The 13,673-nt window shown below is 36.9% G+C and overlaps 1 protein-coding gene across 2 annotated transcripts in view; it reads left to right on the top strand.

The window, feature by feature from the left end:
* Positions 1-13,449, top strand: part of Cdh9 (cadherin 9) — a 60,945-nt gene extending 47,496 nt beyond the window's left edge. For both annotated transcript variants that reach the window (XM_048368206.1, XM_048368207.1), the window contains exons 7-11: positions 4,637-4,773; positions 5,239-5,360; positions 8,985-9,102; positions 9,201-9,452; positions 12,962-13,449. In XM_048368206.1, the coding sequence (XP_048224163.1) occupies positions 4,637-4,773; positions 5,239-5,360; positions 8,985-9,102; positions 9,201-9,452; positions 12,962-13,449 (1,117 nt within the window). The remainder of the gene's footprint in view (positions 1-4,636; positions 4,774-5,238; positions 5,361-8,984; positions 9,103-9,200; positions 9,453-12,961) is intronic.
* The last annotated feature ends 224 nt before the right edge of the window (positions 13,450-13,673 follow it).

The raw sequence follows: 13,673 nt of genomic DNA, 5'->3' as shown, positions 1-13,673 counted from the left end.
CATCTGTTACTGGCAACATGGGATTTTGGTTACAATTAGCAGCTGTTGACACCTCCGACTCACCTCATTAGTTATCATGGAGCTCTCAAATTAGGGGGTTGATTATAGCTTTACAAGTTTCAAAAGAACATCTTGCTTCATTTCACAGCTATTTTATGCTTAGCATATTTAAAGTTCAATGATTTTTAGAAGAAATCTTTTCTACCGCTGTCAACCTAAAAAAATAAGTAAGAAAACAAATTTATTGCCAAGGGGTTTAGTTATGCTTTAATAAAATTCACATGATCCCATCACGCACTCCATGTTGTACATAAGGCATTCGTACATAGATACATAGCGGTGCTTCTTTACAATGCCCTTCATTTTATTTCAGAGGGCAAATTATTTAAATATCTACTGTCCAGGATGTCAAAAACCTGTACTCATAAAACACAAGAAGCTGAGGTAGGAGAACCATGAGATTAAGTTTTATCTGGGGTATCTAAATAATTCTATATAAGATAAGGTTATTTCTGAATTATATTTGAACTATCATTTGACATGACGTTACAAGGCACTTTCTTGTATAGTCAATGTTTCCTTTGTGAAGAGGAATGAAGGTTTCATATTTTGTAGCTTCATTTTGGAAAGTGGTAACTAGAAAGGAAAATATGTATATGCTAAATATACTGACTTACTAAATTAATGATCTGAATTTCAGAACAATAAAACATATTCTATCAAAACCCACTGCTTCATGTTACTGATTTGTTTGGTCATAGAGAGAAATTCAAGGCTATATATTTAATTTGTGACATATATATATATATATATATATATATGGTTTTAATTGTAGAATTCAAAAATGGAAAAGGTCAAATAATAAAAACCAGAGCTTAGCGACCACCTTCTCTTAAAGTCCTTTTTCATTTATCATTCTCTGTGTCTGTATGATTATATCCTATTTTTCTAGAAATAATGCATTTAAAAAACAATTGACTTTTCTGTTATTTTTCAAAATTCATGTAAGGAAATCAATAACATATTATTGTAAGTCATGTACTGGGAACCTGAGAAGTTAACTCCGAGTAAAGTGTTGATCTGGTCATTTGTTGGAAGATGATGTTTGTATTATTAATAAGGAAATCACAATGTTTCAACTTAGTTGAAAACAGAACTTGGCTGCTAAATGAAAGAAAATTATCTCTGCACTTTGACAAAAGGGAGGCATCATTTGCACTGCAGAAAAACTCTAAATATAGACCAGGATGTTTGCAGTATTAATGGCAGACAGTGAGAATGAGAGTAAGCTGTTTCTAGACTGTCAAAGTGATTCCCCTTCCTGAATTCTTAACTTGAAAGACAATGCATTCAAGGTGAAACCAAACAGTCAGAAACCCATATGCATTTTTGTTACTCCTTTATTGTCAAAGTGATCTATATCCATTTTTTTGATCTTACATAAGCCAATAATGTGTTAAGTTTGACTTTTGCAGCATTAGACCTGATCTTTATACTTCATCACTATAATTCCATGTGAATCTATAGAGCTGGTAATAGTGAAGAAAAAAAAAAAGCCAAGAGAGGTAATTTATTTTTCAAAATCTATTTAGACATAATCATAAACTTATGCATAAATGGAAAGACTACTTCACTAGTAAATATTGGCGGTTGTTTGTTGGTTGTTTTGTTTTAGCAAGAGTATGGCTATGTTATTTTACTTTTCTTTGTTACATTTATTTTATATATTTTAGATTCATTCTTAAGCTGGATTTTAATGCAAAAAAATTATACGATTTGAATGAATATGTTTTTCTTTTACGCAGCATGTAACAGATATTTGACCTCATAGGAAAATAAAACCCACATCAAGAAATAACTTGTTGGAGGAATGATACCCATAAAAAGAAACAAAATATTTTGCTTTTTTACTTCATGCAAATAGTAAACATAAAAAATAGCAAATTCCATAAAGCAGCCATCCCCAATCTCAGAATATTAATAATGGCTTTAAATGTTAGATCTTCTGGGGCTGGGGATATGGCCTAGTGGCAAGAGTGCTTGTCTCATATATGTGAGGCCCTGGGTTCAATTCCCCAGCACCACATATATAAAAATGGCCAGAAGTGGCGCTGTGGCTCAAGTGGCAGAGTGCTAGCCTTGAGCAAAAAGAAGCCAGGGACAGTGCTCAGGCCCTGAGTCCAAGCCCCAGGACTGGCCAAAAAAAAAAAAAAATAGTTTGATCTGCTATATATAATGGTATGGCAATGAAGCATTTGCTAAATATGATTTAAACTAGATTTCTAATTATTGTTTTTCTATTGAAATTTAGTTTCTCTTGAGTAGTGAAGATAAGTCAATTTTTTTAATTTCTGAAAATATTTTTGTAACACTATCTAGAAAAATTATACAGTAATTGGATATAGTGACTAAGAAATTGGGGGGATACTATCATTTGTATATTACTGCAATATATATAAATCTTCTAAAAATTAAACAGAAAACTGAACTAGTTCCATATGATAGGAGAATGATACAGAGATAAATTTGAGACAATAAATTGTAATTTCACCTCTGAAATGAAATTGAACATATTCATTTTCCCAGACAGACCCACTGAATTAGAAGCAGAATCTGTAATATTTTGGCCATCAATTTCCAAAAAGTAATTTGATGAAGCATTCATAAAATGTATTAAATTGTTAAAACTGTATTTGAGGTCTGAATTTTCACCGGTATCATTTAAGTTCAAAATAGTTATTATAGCTGTATGTCAAGTCATGCAATCTTGATTAAGATAACCCCACCTAAGATTTGGAGAATTTAGATAAATGCATTTAATCCAGTAATTTTAAATTAGCAAGAGTTCACAGTTTTTGAAAATTAAATATTTATTAATAAAATTTATCATGACAGTGCCAGATAATGGCCACTGTACAGCTTTTTAACAGAAAATGAAATTTTCTAATTCAGTAGATCAAAAGGTAGTTCAGTTTTTCAGTTTTCCAAAATGCCAGCAGTAATAAATGCCTAGAAAACTGACAAGTATCCCATTTGCTGTTGAGACTCTTTTCTGCTCTTCATTGATACTCCTCTTTGTGTCACCTGACCACCTCAGCCTAAGGCCTAAAACCTTTCTGTTTCTTTCATTTACCTACAACATACAACTCACCTAAGAGATAATCAGAAGTGTAATTTCCCAGGTCCACATTGGAACTCCTTATTCAAATGAGCAATGTCCTTCTGTCATAGCCAGGGTTTTGTTTACACTGGGCATACACTCTACCTCTGAACTATACAACCAGACAATCAATTCCTGTTTATAATGTGTATGCGTGTGTGTGTGTGTGGGTGTGGGTGTGTTTCTGTGTGTGTGTGTGTGTGTGAGAGAGAGAGAGAGAGAGAGAGAGAGAGAGATTCATGTCAATAATAATGTTTGAAAAAGGCTCACTCTTCCCCTATGGCTCATTTTTCTACTCAACAAGAAAAATCTCATAAATTGTATTTGCTAACTAATATAAACATATATATATATACATCTATACTAATATAAACATATATAATCATATTCTCTTAAACAGAAATATATTATCTTGCCATTTTTAAGTCATAAATACAGTAGGAGTCTCTGTGGACTCAAGTAGACACGGAGGCGTGGAGAAGGTCACATTTCTTTCTGCAGACATTGGAGAATAATTGCTTTCTCATTTAGGTTGCAATCACATTTGAAATCCTTGCACGGTTGGGGACCGTGTTCCATCCTGACTCCCTCAGGACTGTTCCTAGGTTGTTATTCTGGCTTTAAGATTAAACTCATGGCATTTTTCACCCTAAGACTTTCTCCTTTCCCTTTCCCTCATTTCCTTATACCATTATCCTACCTTTTCTCCTATTCGACTTTAAAGGGCTCGTAGGATTAAATTAGACACATTTGGAGAATTAAGAGTAATCTTCAATCTTAATGCTTTCAATCTTAATCACACCTGCAAAATTAACATCCACTATGTAAAAGAACAAATCTATGAGTTCTGGGAATTTGGTAATGAAACTTTTTGTGGCAGAAACTAGTTTACTGCTGGCCACTGACAAAGTTTATAGTGACAGCTGTGTGTTTATACTCAGACTGAATATAAAAGTTACAGAACTCTGAGGTAATACATTTTATTTTTAATTTAAATGTGTTGGAGGGATAAATGAGAGGACTACTCAGCTGATCATCTTCAACGGATGTGTTCCTTAGATATGTAGACATTCAAGAGTAGGGTACTCTATAATAGTTTTTTAATACTTTAAAGCACATTTAAATGATTTAATACTAATGGCTATCCATTTTAACATGAAACTTTAATATGTCTAAATTATGGCAATAGACCTTTGACAACAGATATGAATTTATTTGAAACTTACTAATTCAGTTAAAAGCAGCTGCAATGATTTATGATTATAAATCATGACTCTAAGACATGCCAACTAATACAATAGCAATAATGGACATAGTCAAATATATCTGAGTTTACATATAATCTCTATGACATCAAAATTTAAGGAAGTAAAAATCCTGTTTTTGTCAACTCATAATGGGAATAGCCTATATAATTTAAGAAATAGTGGAAGAATGAATAATCTTGCCTGGATTTATGGGTCTCTTTCCTGTCAGGTATTCTGTTGATCGACATACTGACCTGGACCGGATTTTCAGTATCTACTCAGAAAATGGCTCAATTTTCACTCTGAAGCCTCTTGATCGAGAATCTTCCCCTTGGCACAATATCACTGTTATGGCCACGGAAATAAGTAAGCAGCAGACATACCCATGAAAACACTGAGCTGCAGCAAACCCAGAACATAATGGCCCCGAGTAAATGGTTTTGACTTCAATGGTTGTACTGTCAGGAAGGTCTTAGAAAAAAAAAATATTTCAGAGGGTATTGCAATTTTCAGTAATATGTAGGATATATTTAAGAAATTTTTGACAATTTATTCACTCTGTGTTTACAGGGTACAGTGTAATAAACATATAATGCAACCATTGCAAAACCATTAATCATCCTATGAAAATAGAGTATTACAAATAATGCTCAATTATGTTTCCTCATCTTATGGTGTTTTTCCCTTAAACCAAAAGAAAGCTGAGGTATCAAAATCCAAATCGGAATTATAACTATCACAGAATGGGGTTGTTGCTAATTTTAAATGGGAAATGTAGTTTTACTGCATCTCTCTAAATAACAGTGAAATCTCACATGTGTTCTTTTACAGATAACCCCAAGCAAAGTAGCCATACCCCTGTCTTCATCAGAATTTTAGACATAAATGACCATGCGCCAGAATTTGCGATGTACTATGAAACATTTGTTTGTGAAAATGCAAAATCTGGACAGGTAAGTGAGCTCATCGTAAATGTTCACAAATGTTTCTTTCCCAAGGACTATGGCTTTGTTTTATCTGCACAGTTTTTCTAGTTATTATTCTTATTCTCATGTACTTATCAACTCTTGCCAAAGAATAAGACATTTTTTTTTTTTTTAGTTTTGGTAGGAAGGGAACATGGGGATTGAACCCAAGGCCCAAGACCTGTCCCTGAGCTGTTTTGCCCAAGGTTAGCACTCTGTCATCTGAGCCACTCTTGTAATACTGATATTTTCCTGATTAATTGGAGATAGGAGTCTGATATGCTCTCCTGCCTTGGGTGGCTTTCAATCAGAATCCTCATATCTCAGAATCCTGAGTAGCTAGGAATACAGGTGTCTGCCACAGGCACCCAGCTTAAAAGATGATTTAAAACAAATTTATTGTGTGATATAGGATATACTACAGGTAATAACATTTGTTTCAATTTACATTCTACAAAGATAATAAATAACACACATATGGATTTTTTTAATTTTTTTTTAACTAGCCAGATGCTGGTGGCTCCATATCTATAATCCTGGTACACTGGGGGCTGAGATCTGAAAATTGTGGCTCGAAGCCAGCCAGGGCAGGAAAGTTCATCAGACTCTTATCTCCAGTAAACTACTCAGAAAAAATCAGAAGTAGGTCTGTAGCTCACATGGTGAAATGCTAAACCTTGAATAAATTGAGTTTAGGGAGTTCCCAGGCCTATATTTCAAGGCCCAGGACCACCAAAAAAAAGTTCTTACAGGATTCATAATTAGACTGGGTTAGGTAAACTAAAATAAGGAAATACATTATGAAGTCAATGTGAAATGTGAAAATGAAATTTTCTTTGGTAATCATAGCAATTATTTTTTGATTACATTGTACAAATATATTTAGCTCAGTCAAGAATCTAAATATATTTTTATGATTTATATCTTCATTTTTATATCGTTATATATTTATTTCTATGACATATCCTTATAAAAACAAAACTTCTAGGTTAGAACTTTCTAAAGCAAGGTAATATTTTTAAGTATATCTAAATATTTAAAATCAATTATACAGAATATATCCATCTGGACAAAACATATTTTCTAATGATATCAACAGCTGCAAGTAATCCAAGCAGTTATTTAAGTGTATTTTAAGGAAGAATTAATTCAGTTAGTTATATTTTGAGGAAGAATTATGGAAATATCAAGAAACATCTGTAATTTCTTTACCTCTTTCTTAGAAGTTGAAATATAGTTTCTTTTTTATTCTACTAGAAATCATTTAGATTGAGTATTTGTGCTCTTCCTATTAATGTGTTGGGATCTCTATGGAAATAGTGCAGGTCAGATGATGTCTTGGGATGTGATGATCTGAAAGCCTCCTTTAAAAGAAACAAACCAAGGCAAAGCCATGAGATGTATCATCCAGTCAGCTATGCCCATCGAAAAGCCCACCTCCGAACCCTCCCATTCTGGTCTCTTCACCTCCAATTCCAGCTTCCAGAGCTCATATGGCAGGACACATGCCTGTTGTTAAAGCACCCTGTCTGTGACATTTTGTTATGTGGCCTCCCAGAAGACCAAAGGAAAGTTACTTTCCACTGTCTTCCTCCCCACAGAAATGTCAGGCTGCAGAGGTAGCATTGCTGTGATTGGCTAGCTGCCAAAGAGGCTGAGGCAAACCTGGGTGACATACTGCCCAAACATAACATGTTTTAACGCACATAGAGTCATTCGATCAATTTTTCACTTCAAAATTGTGTATTTGGCACCTTGCTGCAGTTCAAAGTCAGGTCCTCAGTTCAGCAAATAGTTGCTGTATTTGATTATTTTTATATCCACACATTAACATGTTCAACCATCTCTGTCGATACACATTTTACCGATCAAAGCAACAGTATTCTAAGCAACAGATACTAGTAGCATTGCAGGTAGTATTAATATCAGGCATTGATTTCCTCTGAAACAGTCTAGGTAAGAATAGTTAAATTTTGTCTATGAATAGTAAATACTGCTAAATGATTTTTAAAATCTATTGTATTTGGTAGTATTTGGGTTACAAGTTGGGATTTCATGTTTGCGAAGCAAATGTTCTATAATTTGAGCCATAGCCCCACTCTCATTTTGCTATGGTTTTTATATTGGGTCTTCAGTTAACTATCTGAGAGCTAGCCACATAAAACAACCTTCCCCTCAGTAGCTTGGATTATACAACTGGCCCATTATTCCTCACTTGCTGGTTGAAATTTCTTTTTGCCTGGTCTAGCTTTGAATTGAAATTCTCTCAAACTCTGTCTTCCCAGTAGCTGAAATTAAAGGTATGGACTTGTAATACTTATACCAAAACATTTTGGCTTATTTACTTGGATGATACATAATTTTAAATGTCTCCTACTTCTAAATATTTCATAATAGTTCAGCATAATTTCCCTAATTCAGTAAGGTTCAGTTTTTTTCCCAACAAGTTATGCATTCATTCATTAATTTTTAGTTTTCATAATTATTTTTCACAGGTTCCTGAGTGTCATGAAAATGTATTACAACCTAGATGATTTTTTGTCTCTCTTAGCATTCTGGAATTCTGATGTTGCCATATCAACTGGGGTTTACACTCTTCAAACTCTCCAGGAGAGAGTTCTTTCTGACACATTCAAGATTATTGGGGTTTCCAGGACTCTTCAGCTTGCATGGAGTGTGGAAGTCAATTATCTCCTTCTCTACCTCTACCTCTGCCTTTCATTCTCACTGTTTCTCTTCCTGGATCCAAGTTCATTTCTTTCTGTTAGGATGAAATCATTGTTTTAGAGCCTTTAGTAGTAAAAAACGATCTCTTTTTCTTTTGATAACATCTGTGAAGTGTCTGTTTCTCAATAAGCCATAATGTCAGGTACTGTGATTTAAGACCTGAGTATATGTCCAGGAATCAAGAGCTAAGCTGCATGTGTTGCACTGTTTGCCTTCTTTTGATTTGAGTTATGGCTAGAATACATATTAATGTATAACATTATTAAATGTAAGGGTATTATTACTTTATGAAAGTTAAAAAAATCAAACATAAAATAAGTTACTGCCATATTTACATTCTTAAAATTCTATGTAAATGGATCCATCTAAAAATGATGATACCATCTCCTTAATTTGCCCCAAGCCTAATGATAGTATATTAATAGTATATTAGCGAATGCTGGTAAGCATTTTCATTTTTAAAACACACTGCTTAAGATTTGTTCCTTTGAGAATTTTTTTTTCAAGCAGAGGAAACTGAGTCATATCCAAATAGCAATAAAAGAGACCAGGGGTCTTTTTCTGCAAGAATAGCACAGTATAGGAACCCAGTGATCACGGTTTTTGCTTTTCAGGTTCCATGTTGTCGTCGCTTTCTAGCAGAAAATGAAGCACTGGATACCATGGAAACTAAGACGTGATGGATGGTTTTGCATAATTACTTAAATGTTAACTTGGACAAAACTATTAAAAAATCCCTTGGCGTAGTCTTCTGAAAATGACATGTTTTATTTAACTTTTAGAGATAGAATGCAAGGATTAGCCACCAATCTTTTAGATCTCGTAATGACAAAGGGGGGCTTTTTGTTCCACACGACTGACTGCTTGATCTTACTTGCCTTGCAGTTGATACAAACTGTCAGCGTCACGGACCGAGACGACCCTCCCCGCGGCCACAAGTTCTTCTTCGAGCCCGTGCCAGACGTTCCCGTTAACCCCAACTTCACCATCATGGACAACAAAGGTAGAGGAGAGCTTTAGAGCCACTCATCCTGAGCCCGGGAGAAGCGAAGGGAAGAAACGGAACCCGAGTGTCAAGTGCTGTTCTTTGCTTCTCCTCAGATAACACAGCGGGAATCATAACCCGAAAAGATGGGTACAGTCGCACCAAAATGAGCACCTACCTCCTGCCCATTCTGATCTTTGACAATGACTACCCGATTCAGAGCAGCACCGGCACCCTCACCATCCGCGTGTGCGCCTGTGATAAACACGGGAACATGCAGTCGTGCAATGCCGAGGCCCTGGTCCTGGCGGCGGGACTGAGCACCGGGGCCATGGTGGCCATCCTACTCTGTGTTGTCATCCTGCTCAGTAAGCCAATGCCCAGCCTGCACAAACCCAGGGGCATGCCTAGTGTTCATGAACATTGGTTTCATTAGCACCTATTACCTGAACAAGAGGGATTTTGTTGTGTCACTTCAGGCAATCATACAGTGAGCACCCATCAATCTCAACACCTCCCTTATTCCCCAACCCCTTCCCTTGAAAGACTTGCACAATTGGCCCTGCTCTGCTATCATGAATGGTACAAAGCACACCATTCATGGGCATCTTTATTCATGCCTTCCACTCACCTTGCTTTAACAGCATTCAATCAGGAAAAAAAAAAGGCTACCATAGAATCATCTATTATTCCCCAAATTGTGCATAATGTAGCTTCTCTCTGTAAATACTACTACTGACATGTTTTGATTTGTTTTGTCAATTCTATGGCTTGAATTCAGAGCCTGTGTGCTGTCTCTGAGCTCTTTTGCTCTATGCTAGGGATCTACAATGCTGAAGCTCTACCACAGCGTAACTTCCACTTATTGATGGTTAACTGGAGATAATAGTCTCATGGACTTGCCTGCCTAGACGGGTTTTGAAATGTGAGCCTCAGATCTCAGCCTCCTAACTAGCTACCAGTGAGCCACCAATGCAAGGCTAACAGGTTTTAAATCATGTATAGCACACATCTACAGAAAAGATGTTACAGATTTTATAATAAGATAAAATATATTCCCCATAGAATTTATTATATGTAGGCCTAATGCACCAAATTAACAAAAATAAGTTAAAGTTTAATTTTTCGTTGCATCACTGGTCACAAGCATCCTGAGTATTTTGTAAATTCACTCCTGCTTCCAACTGCAAATGTTTTATTCAAGCACACATACTAACAGGACATCACTTTAATTCAATTAAACAGTGTTTCAATTCATCCCTCCAGAAATTATTTCCACCCAACATTCATCCAAAATTCTTATGCTTCGGGCATGAAAATGAGCCAAATTTCCATCCTAGTGCTCATATGTGCTGGCTTCTCACCACAAATTCTCTCAAGCTAGCTGGATGAAATCCCTTGGCCAGATCCTTGTAGGATTTCACTGGGGGACTGGGGAAATTGAGGGGATACCATTTGTCTCAGTGAAGTTGATCCAACTATCTAGAAAAACATTTTCTCACAGTAGTTTAGCCACTCTACCCCCACCAGGAGCATTTCCCACCTCCATCTGCTTCTTCAAAATTGGATTTCCTCATAAAATGTTTTTCTTTTCTTTTTTAACTCTATGGAACTTTAAACCAACTTTACTTTGGTAACTTAGATGCTACTGATTGATATGGGTCTATTTGCTCAGAAAGCTTTACTTTTCGAACTTAAAATGTGATGAATCTGTATATACTTACATTACTTTAAAATTTTTTATATCCACATAATATACATAAAAACTTCTATGCACATATGGGAGAACAAAAGCACCCCATAAATAAATTCAAATATGTTAACATTGCCATAGTGATTTTGACAACATGTTTGCCTAAGGAGACTCTTATAATTATTACACTCTTAGTCCTTAAACACCTCTCTTAATTGAGCAATATGGAGGGCACACATTACTTACTTTTTTCACCTTTCAAACATATTACTTAAATATGGAGTGTTTTTCCTATTATTTTGGTTAAAATTGTTTCTAATTCAGAAACTAAAACATCTTTGCTTCCATATCAAGGCTTTATAATAATGGAAGGACAGTTACTGCAATTTGTAGTTAAGAGATTGCTCTCAGAGAGAGGCATAATGGAATATAAGGGATAACATGGACCTACTCACATGTATTTTTGAATGCAGTTCTTTAGTCTCAATGTAAATGTTTTTATCTTTCATGCGCTCATTATAAAGGCAAACAAGGGCTGGGGATATAGCCTAGTGGCAAGAGTGCCTGCCTCGGATACACGAGGCCCTAGGTTCGATTCCCCAGCACCACATATACAGAAAACGGCCAGAAGCGGCGCTGTGGCTCAAGTGGCAGAGTGCTAGCCTTGAGCGGGAAGAAGCCAGGGACAGTGCTCAGGCCCTGAGTACAAGGCCCAGGACTGGCCAAAAAAAAAAAAAAATAAAAAAATAAAGGCAAACAAAATGAATGGCACTTTTAGAACCAATATATTCTGATTTTCAAAGACATAGAAATAATTTTCATAATAAATGCATCTGTCCTAAAATAAAGGAAATATATATGCAGATACAATTTACCTCAAGAAATGTTTGGGTCTATTGTGGAAAAATTGTTCAATTTAACTCACATTTTTATTACAAAGAAAATTAGAAAAACTTAGGAAAAACACTCCACTGAAATAAAATATTTATATTTGGAAGTCATGGATATTTTTATTCTTCTAAATGAAGTTTATAAATTCAGTATATATTTTCCCCAAAAAATATCATTGTAAAATGATGATAATTTAAAACCCAGTCCTAGAGCTAGAAATAATACCATATTCTAGGTGCATTTGGTTATCATTATATAAGTATAACATGGAAGTATTTGCTACCATTAGAGCAAAGGTTTTGTAAATACTAAAACAACAATATACCAAGTAGAGAATGAAATAAAACTACCAACCCAGAACTAAGAATGCAATTTTGTGAATTAAGGAAACATCCATTAAAAATGTAATATCTGAACAACTTTAGAAGACGAGAACAAGGAAAAGATGGCTTTAAGCTTGAGTATTATATTATAGCTCATATAATTATAGATATAATTTTCAGTCAGGCTTTCAAAATCAGACCAATTAATGGTTGCTGTTGACTCATGCCAGTAATCATAGCAACCCGAGAAGCTGATATGCCGAGGAACAGTGCTCAAAGCCACCCCACTGAGAAAAATATGTGGACTTCTTCTCCAAGATAACTAGCAAACAGCAGGGCTAGAGCCATAGCTCCATTTGTACAGTGCCAGCCACACAAGCAAGTTAAGCAGGCAGAAGGCTCTGGGTTCAAAATCTGATGCTAGTAAATACTAACCCAATGAAATGATTTAATTACATATATTTGAGATATATAGGGAAATTAGTTCATACATCTTTATTACTGTACACAAATATATACGTGCACAAACAATATATCCTATATGAGTGATGTTTTGCATATATTTTTAATTATGAAAAAATAATGAAAGGCGAATCAGTTTCCTTGAGGTTAAATAAGTGATTCGTTTAAAGATTTCTGTTTTAAAACAAAATTGCAATTGAGAGCAGTGATGTCCCAGTTTTTTTTATGCAGTAATTACACCTGATTAGCATTACACAATGCACGAGGCACAATGCAGTATCGACAGTCTATTGTTTATATTTCATATCATTTATAAGAAGCCCTCGGTCGCGTCTGCTTTCTGTAAGACCTGTTCACTGCCCCCATGCATGGCTCCGGCTCTGCACTTGGAGAATTTATGTCAGCTCGTGGCTCGGTGTGTCACGCCTCGCTTAAGCTCCACGAGCGCGCGTGTCGTGTACGGAGGAGGGTCGTGGAAGCTCACTAACTTCTCCTCTTGGGCCCGCAGTTCTGGTGGTGCTGTTCGCGGCGCTGAAGAGGCAGCGGAAGAAGGAGCCGCTCATCCTCTCCAAGGACGACGTCCGGGACAACGTGGTGACCTACAACGACGAGGGCGGCGGCGAGGAGGACACGCAGGCCTTCGACATCGGCACCCTGCGGAACCCCGGGGCCCGGGAGGACAGCAAGCTGCGCCGGGACGTCCTGCCGGACACCATTTTCCAGATAAGGAGGACCGTGCCCCTGTGGGAGAACATCGACGTGCAGGACTTTATCCATCGGCGACTCAAAGAGAACGACTCGGATCCCAGTGCTCCTCCCTACGATTCCCTGGCCACCTACGCCTACGAGGGCGACGACTCCATCGCGGGATCGCTCAGCTCCCTCGAGTCGCTCACGGCCGATGGCAGCCAGGACTACGACTATCTCAGTGACTGGGGGCCGCGCTTCAGAACGCTGGCGGACATGTACGGAGGGGAGGACAGTGACCGGGACTGAGCGGCCCGCAGGGACTCCAGCCCTCACTGCGCACGCGCGCCGTCCCGGCCCCGCGCATGCGCTGTCCCTGCGGCCAGAAGGAGGGCCCGCCGTGTGCTCCGCCTGGGAGGAAGTCTTGCAAGACTCGAACTTACAAAACACGACGTAGGTGTTGTCCTAGTAAAGATTTGCTTCATCAGTCAGTCTCTGTGAATGAACACGAATGACCTAGGTAATAATAACCA

Source organism: Perognathus longimembris, chromosome 19 (assembly GCF_023159225.1).
Source record: "Perognathus longimembris pacificus isolate PPM17 chromosome 19, ASM2315922v1, whole genome shotgun sequence".
Lineage (NCBI taxonomy): Eukaryota > Metazoa > Chordata > Mammalia > Rodentia > Heteromyidae > Perognathus > Perognathus longimembris.
This window is presented reverse-complemented; position numbering and strand designations above follow the sequence as displayed.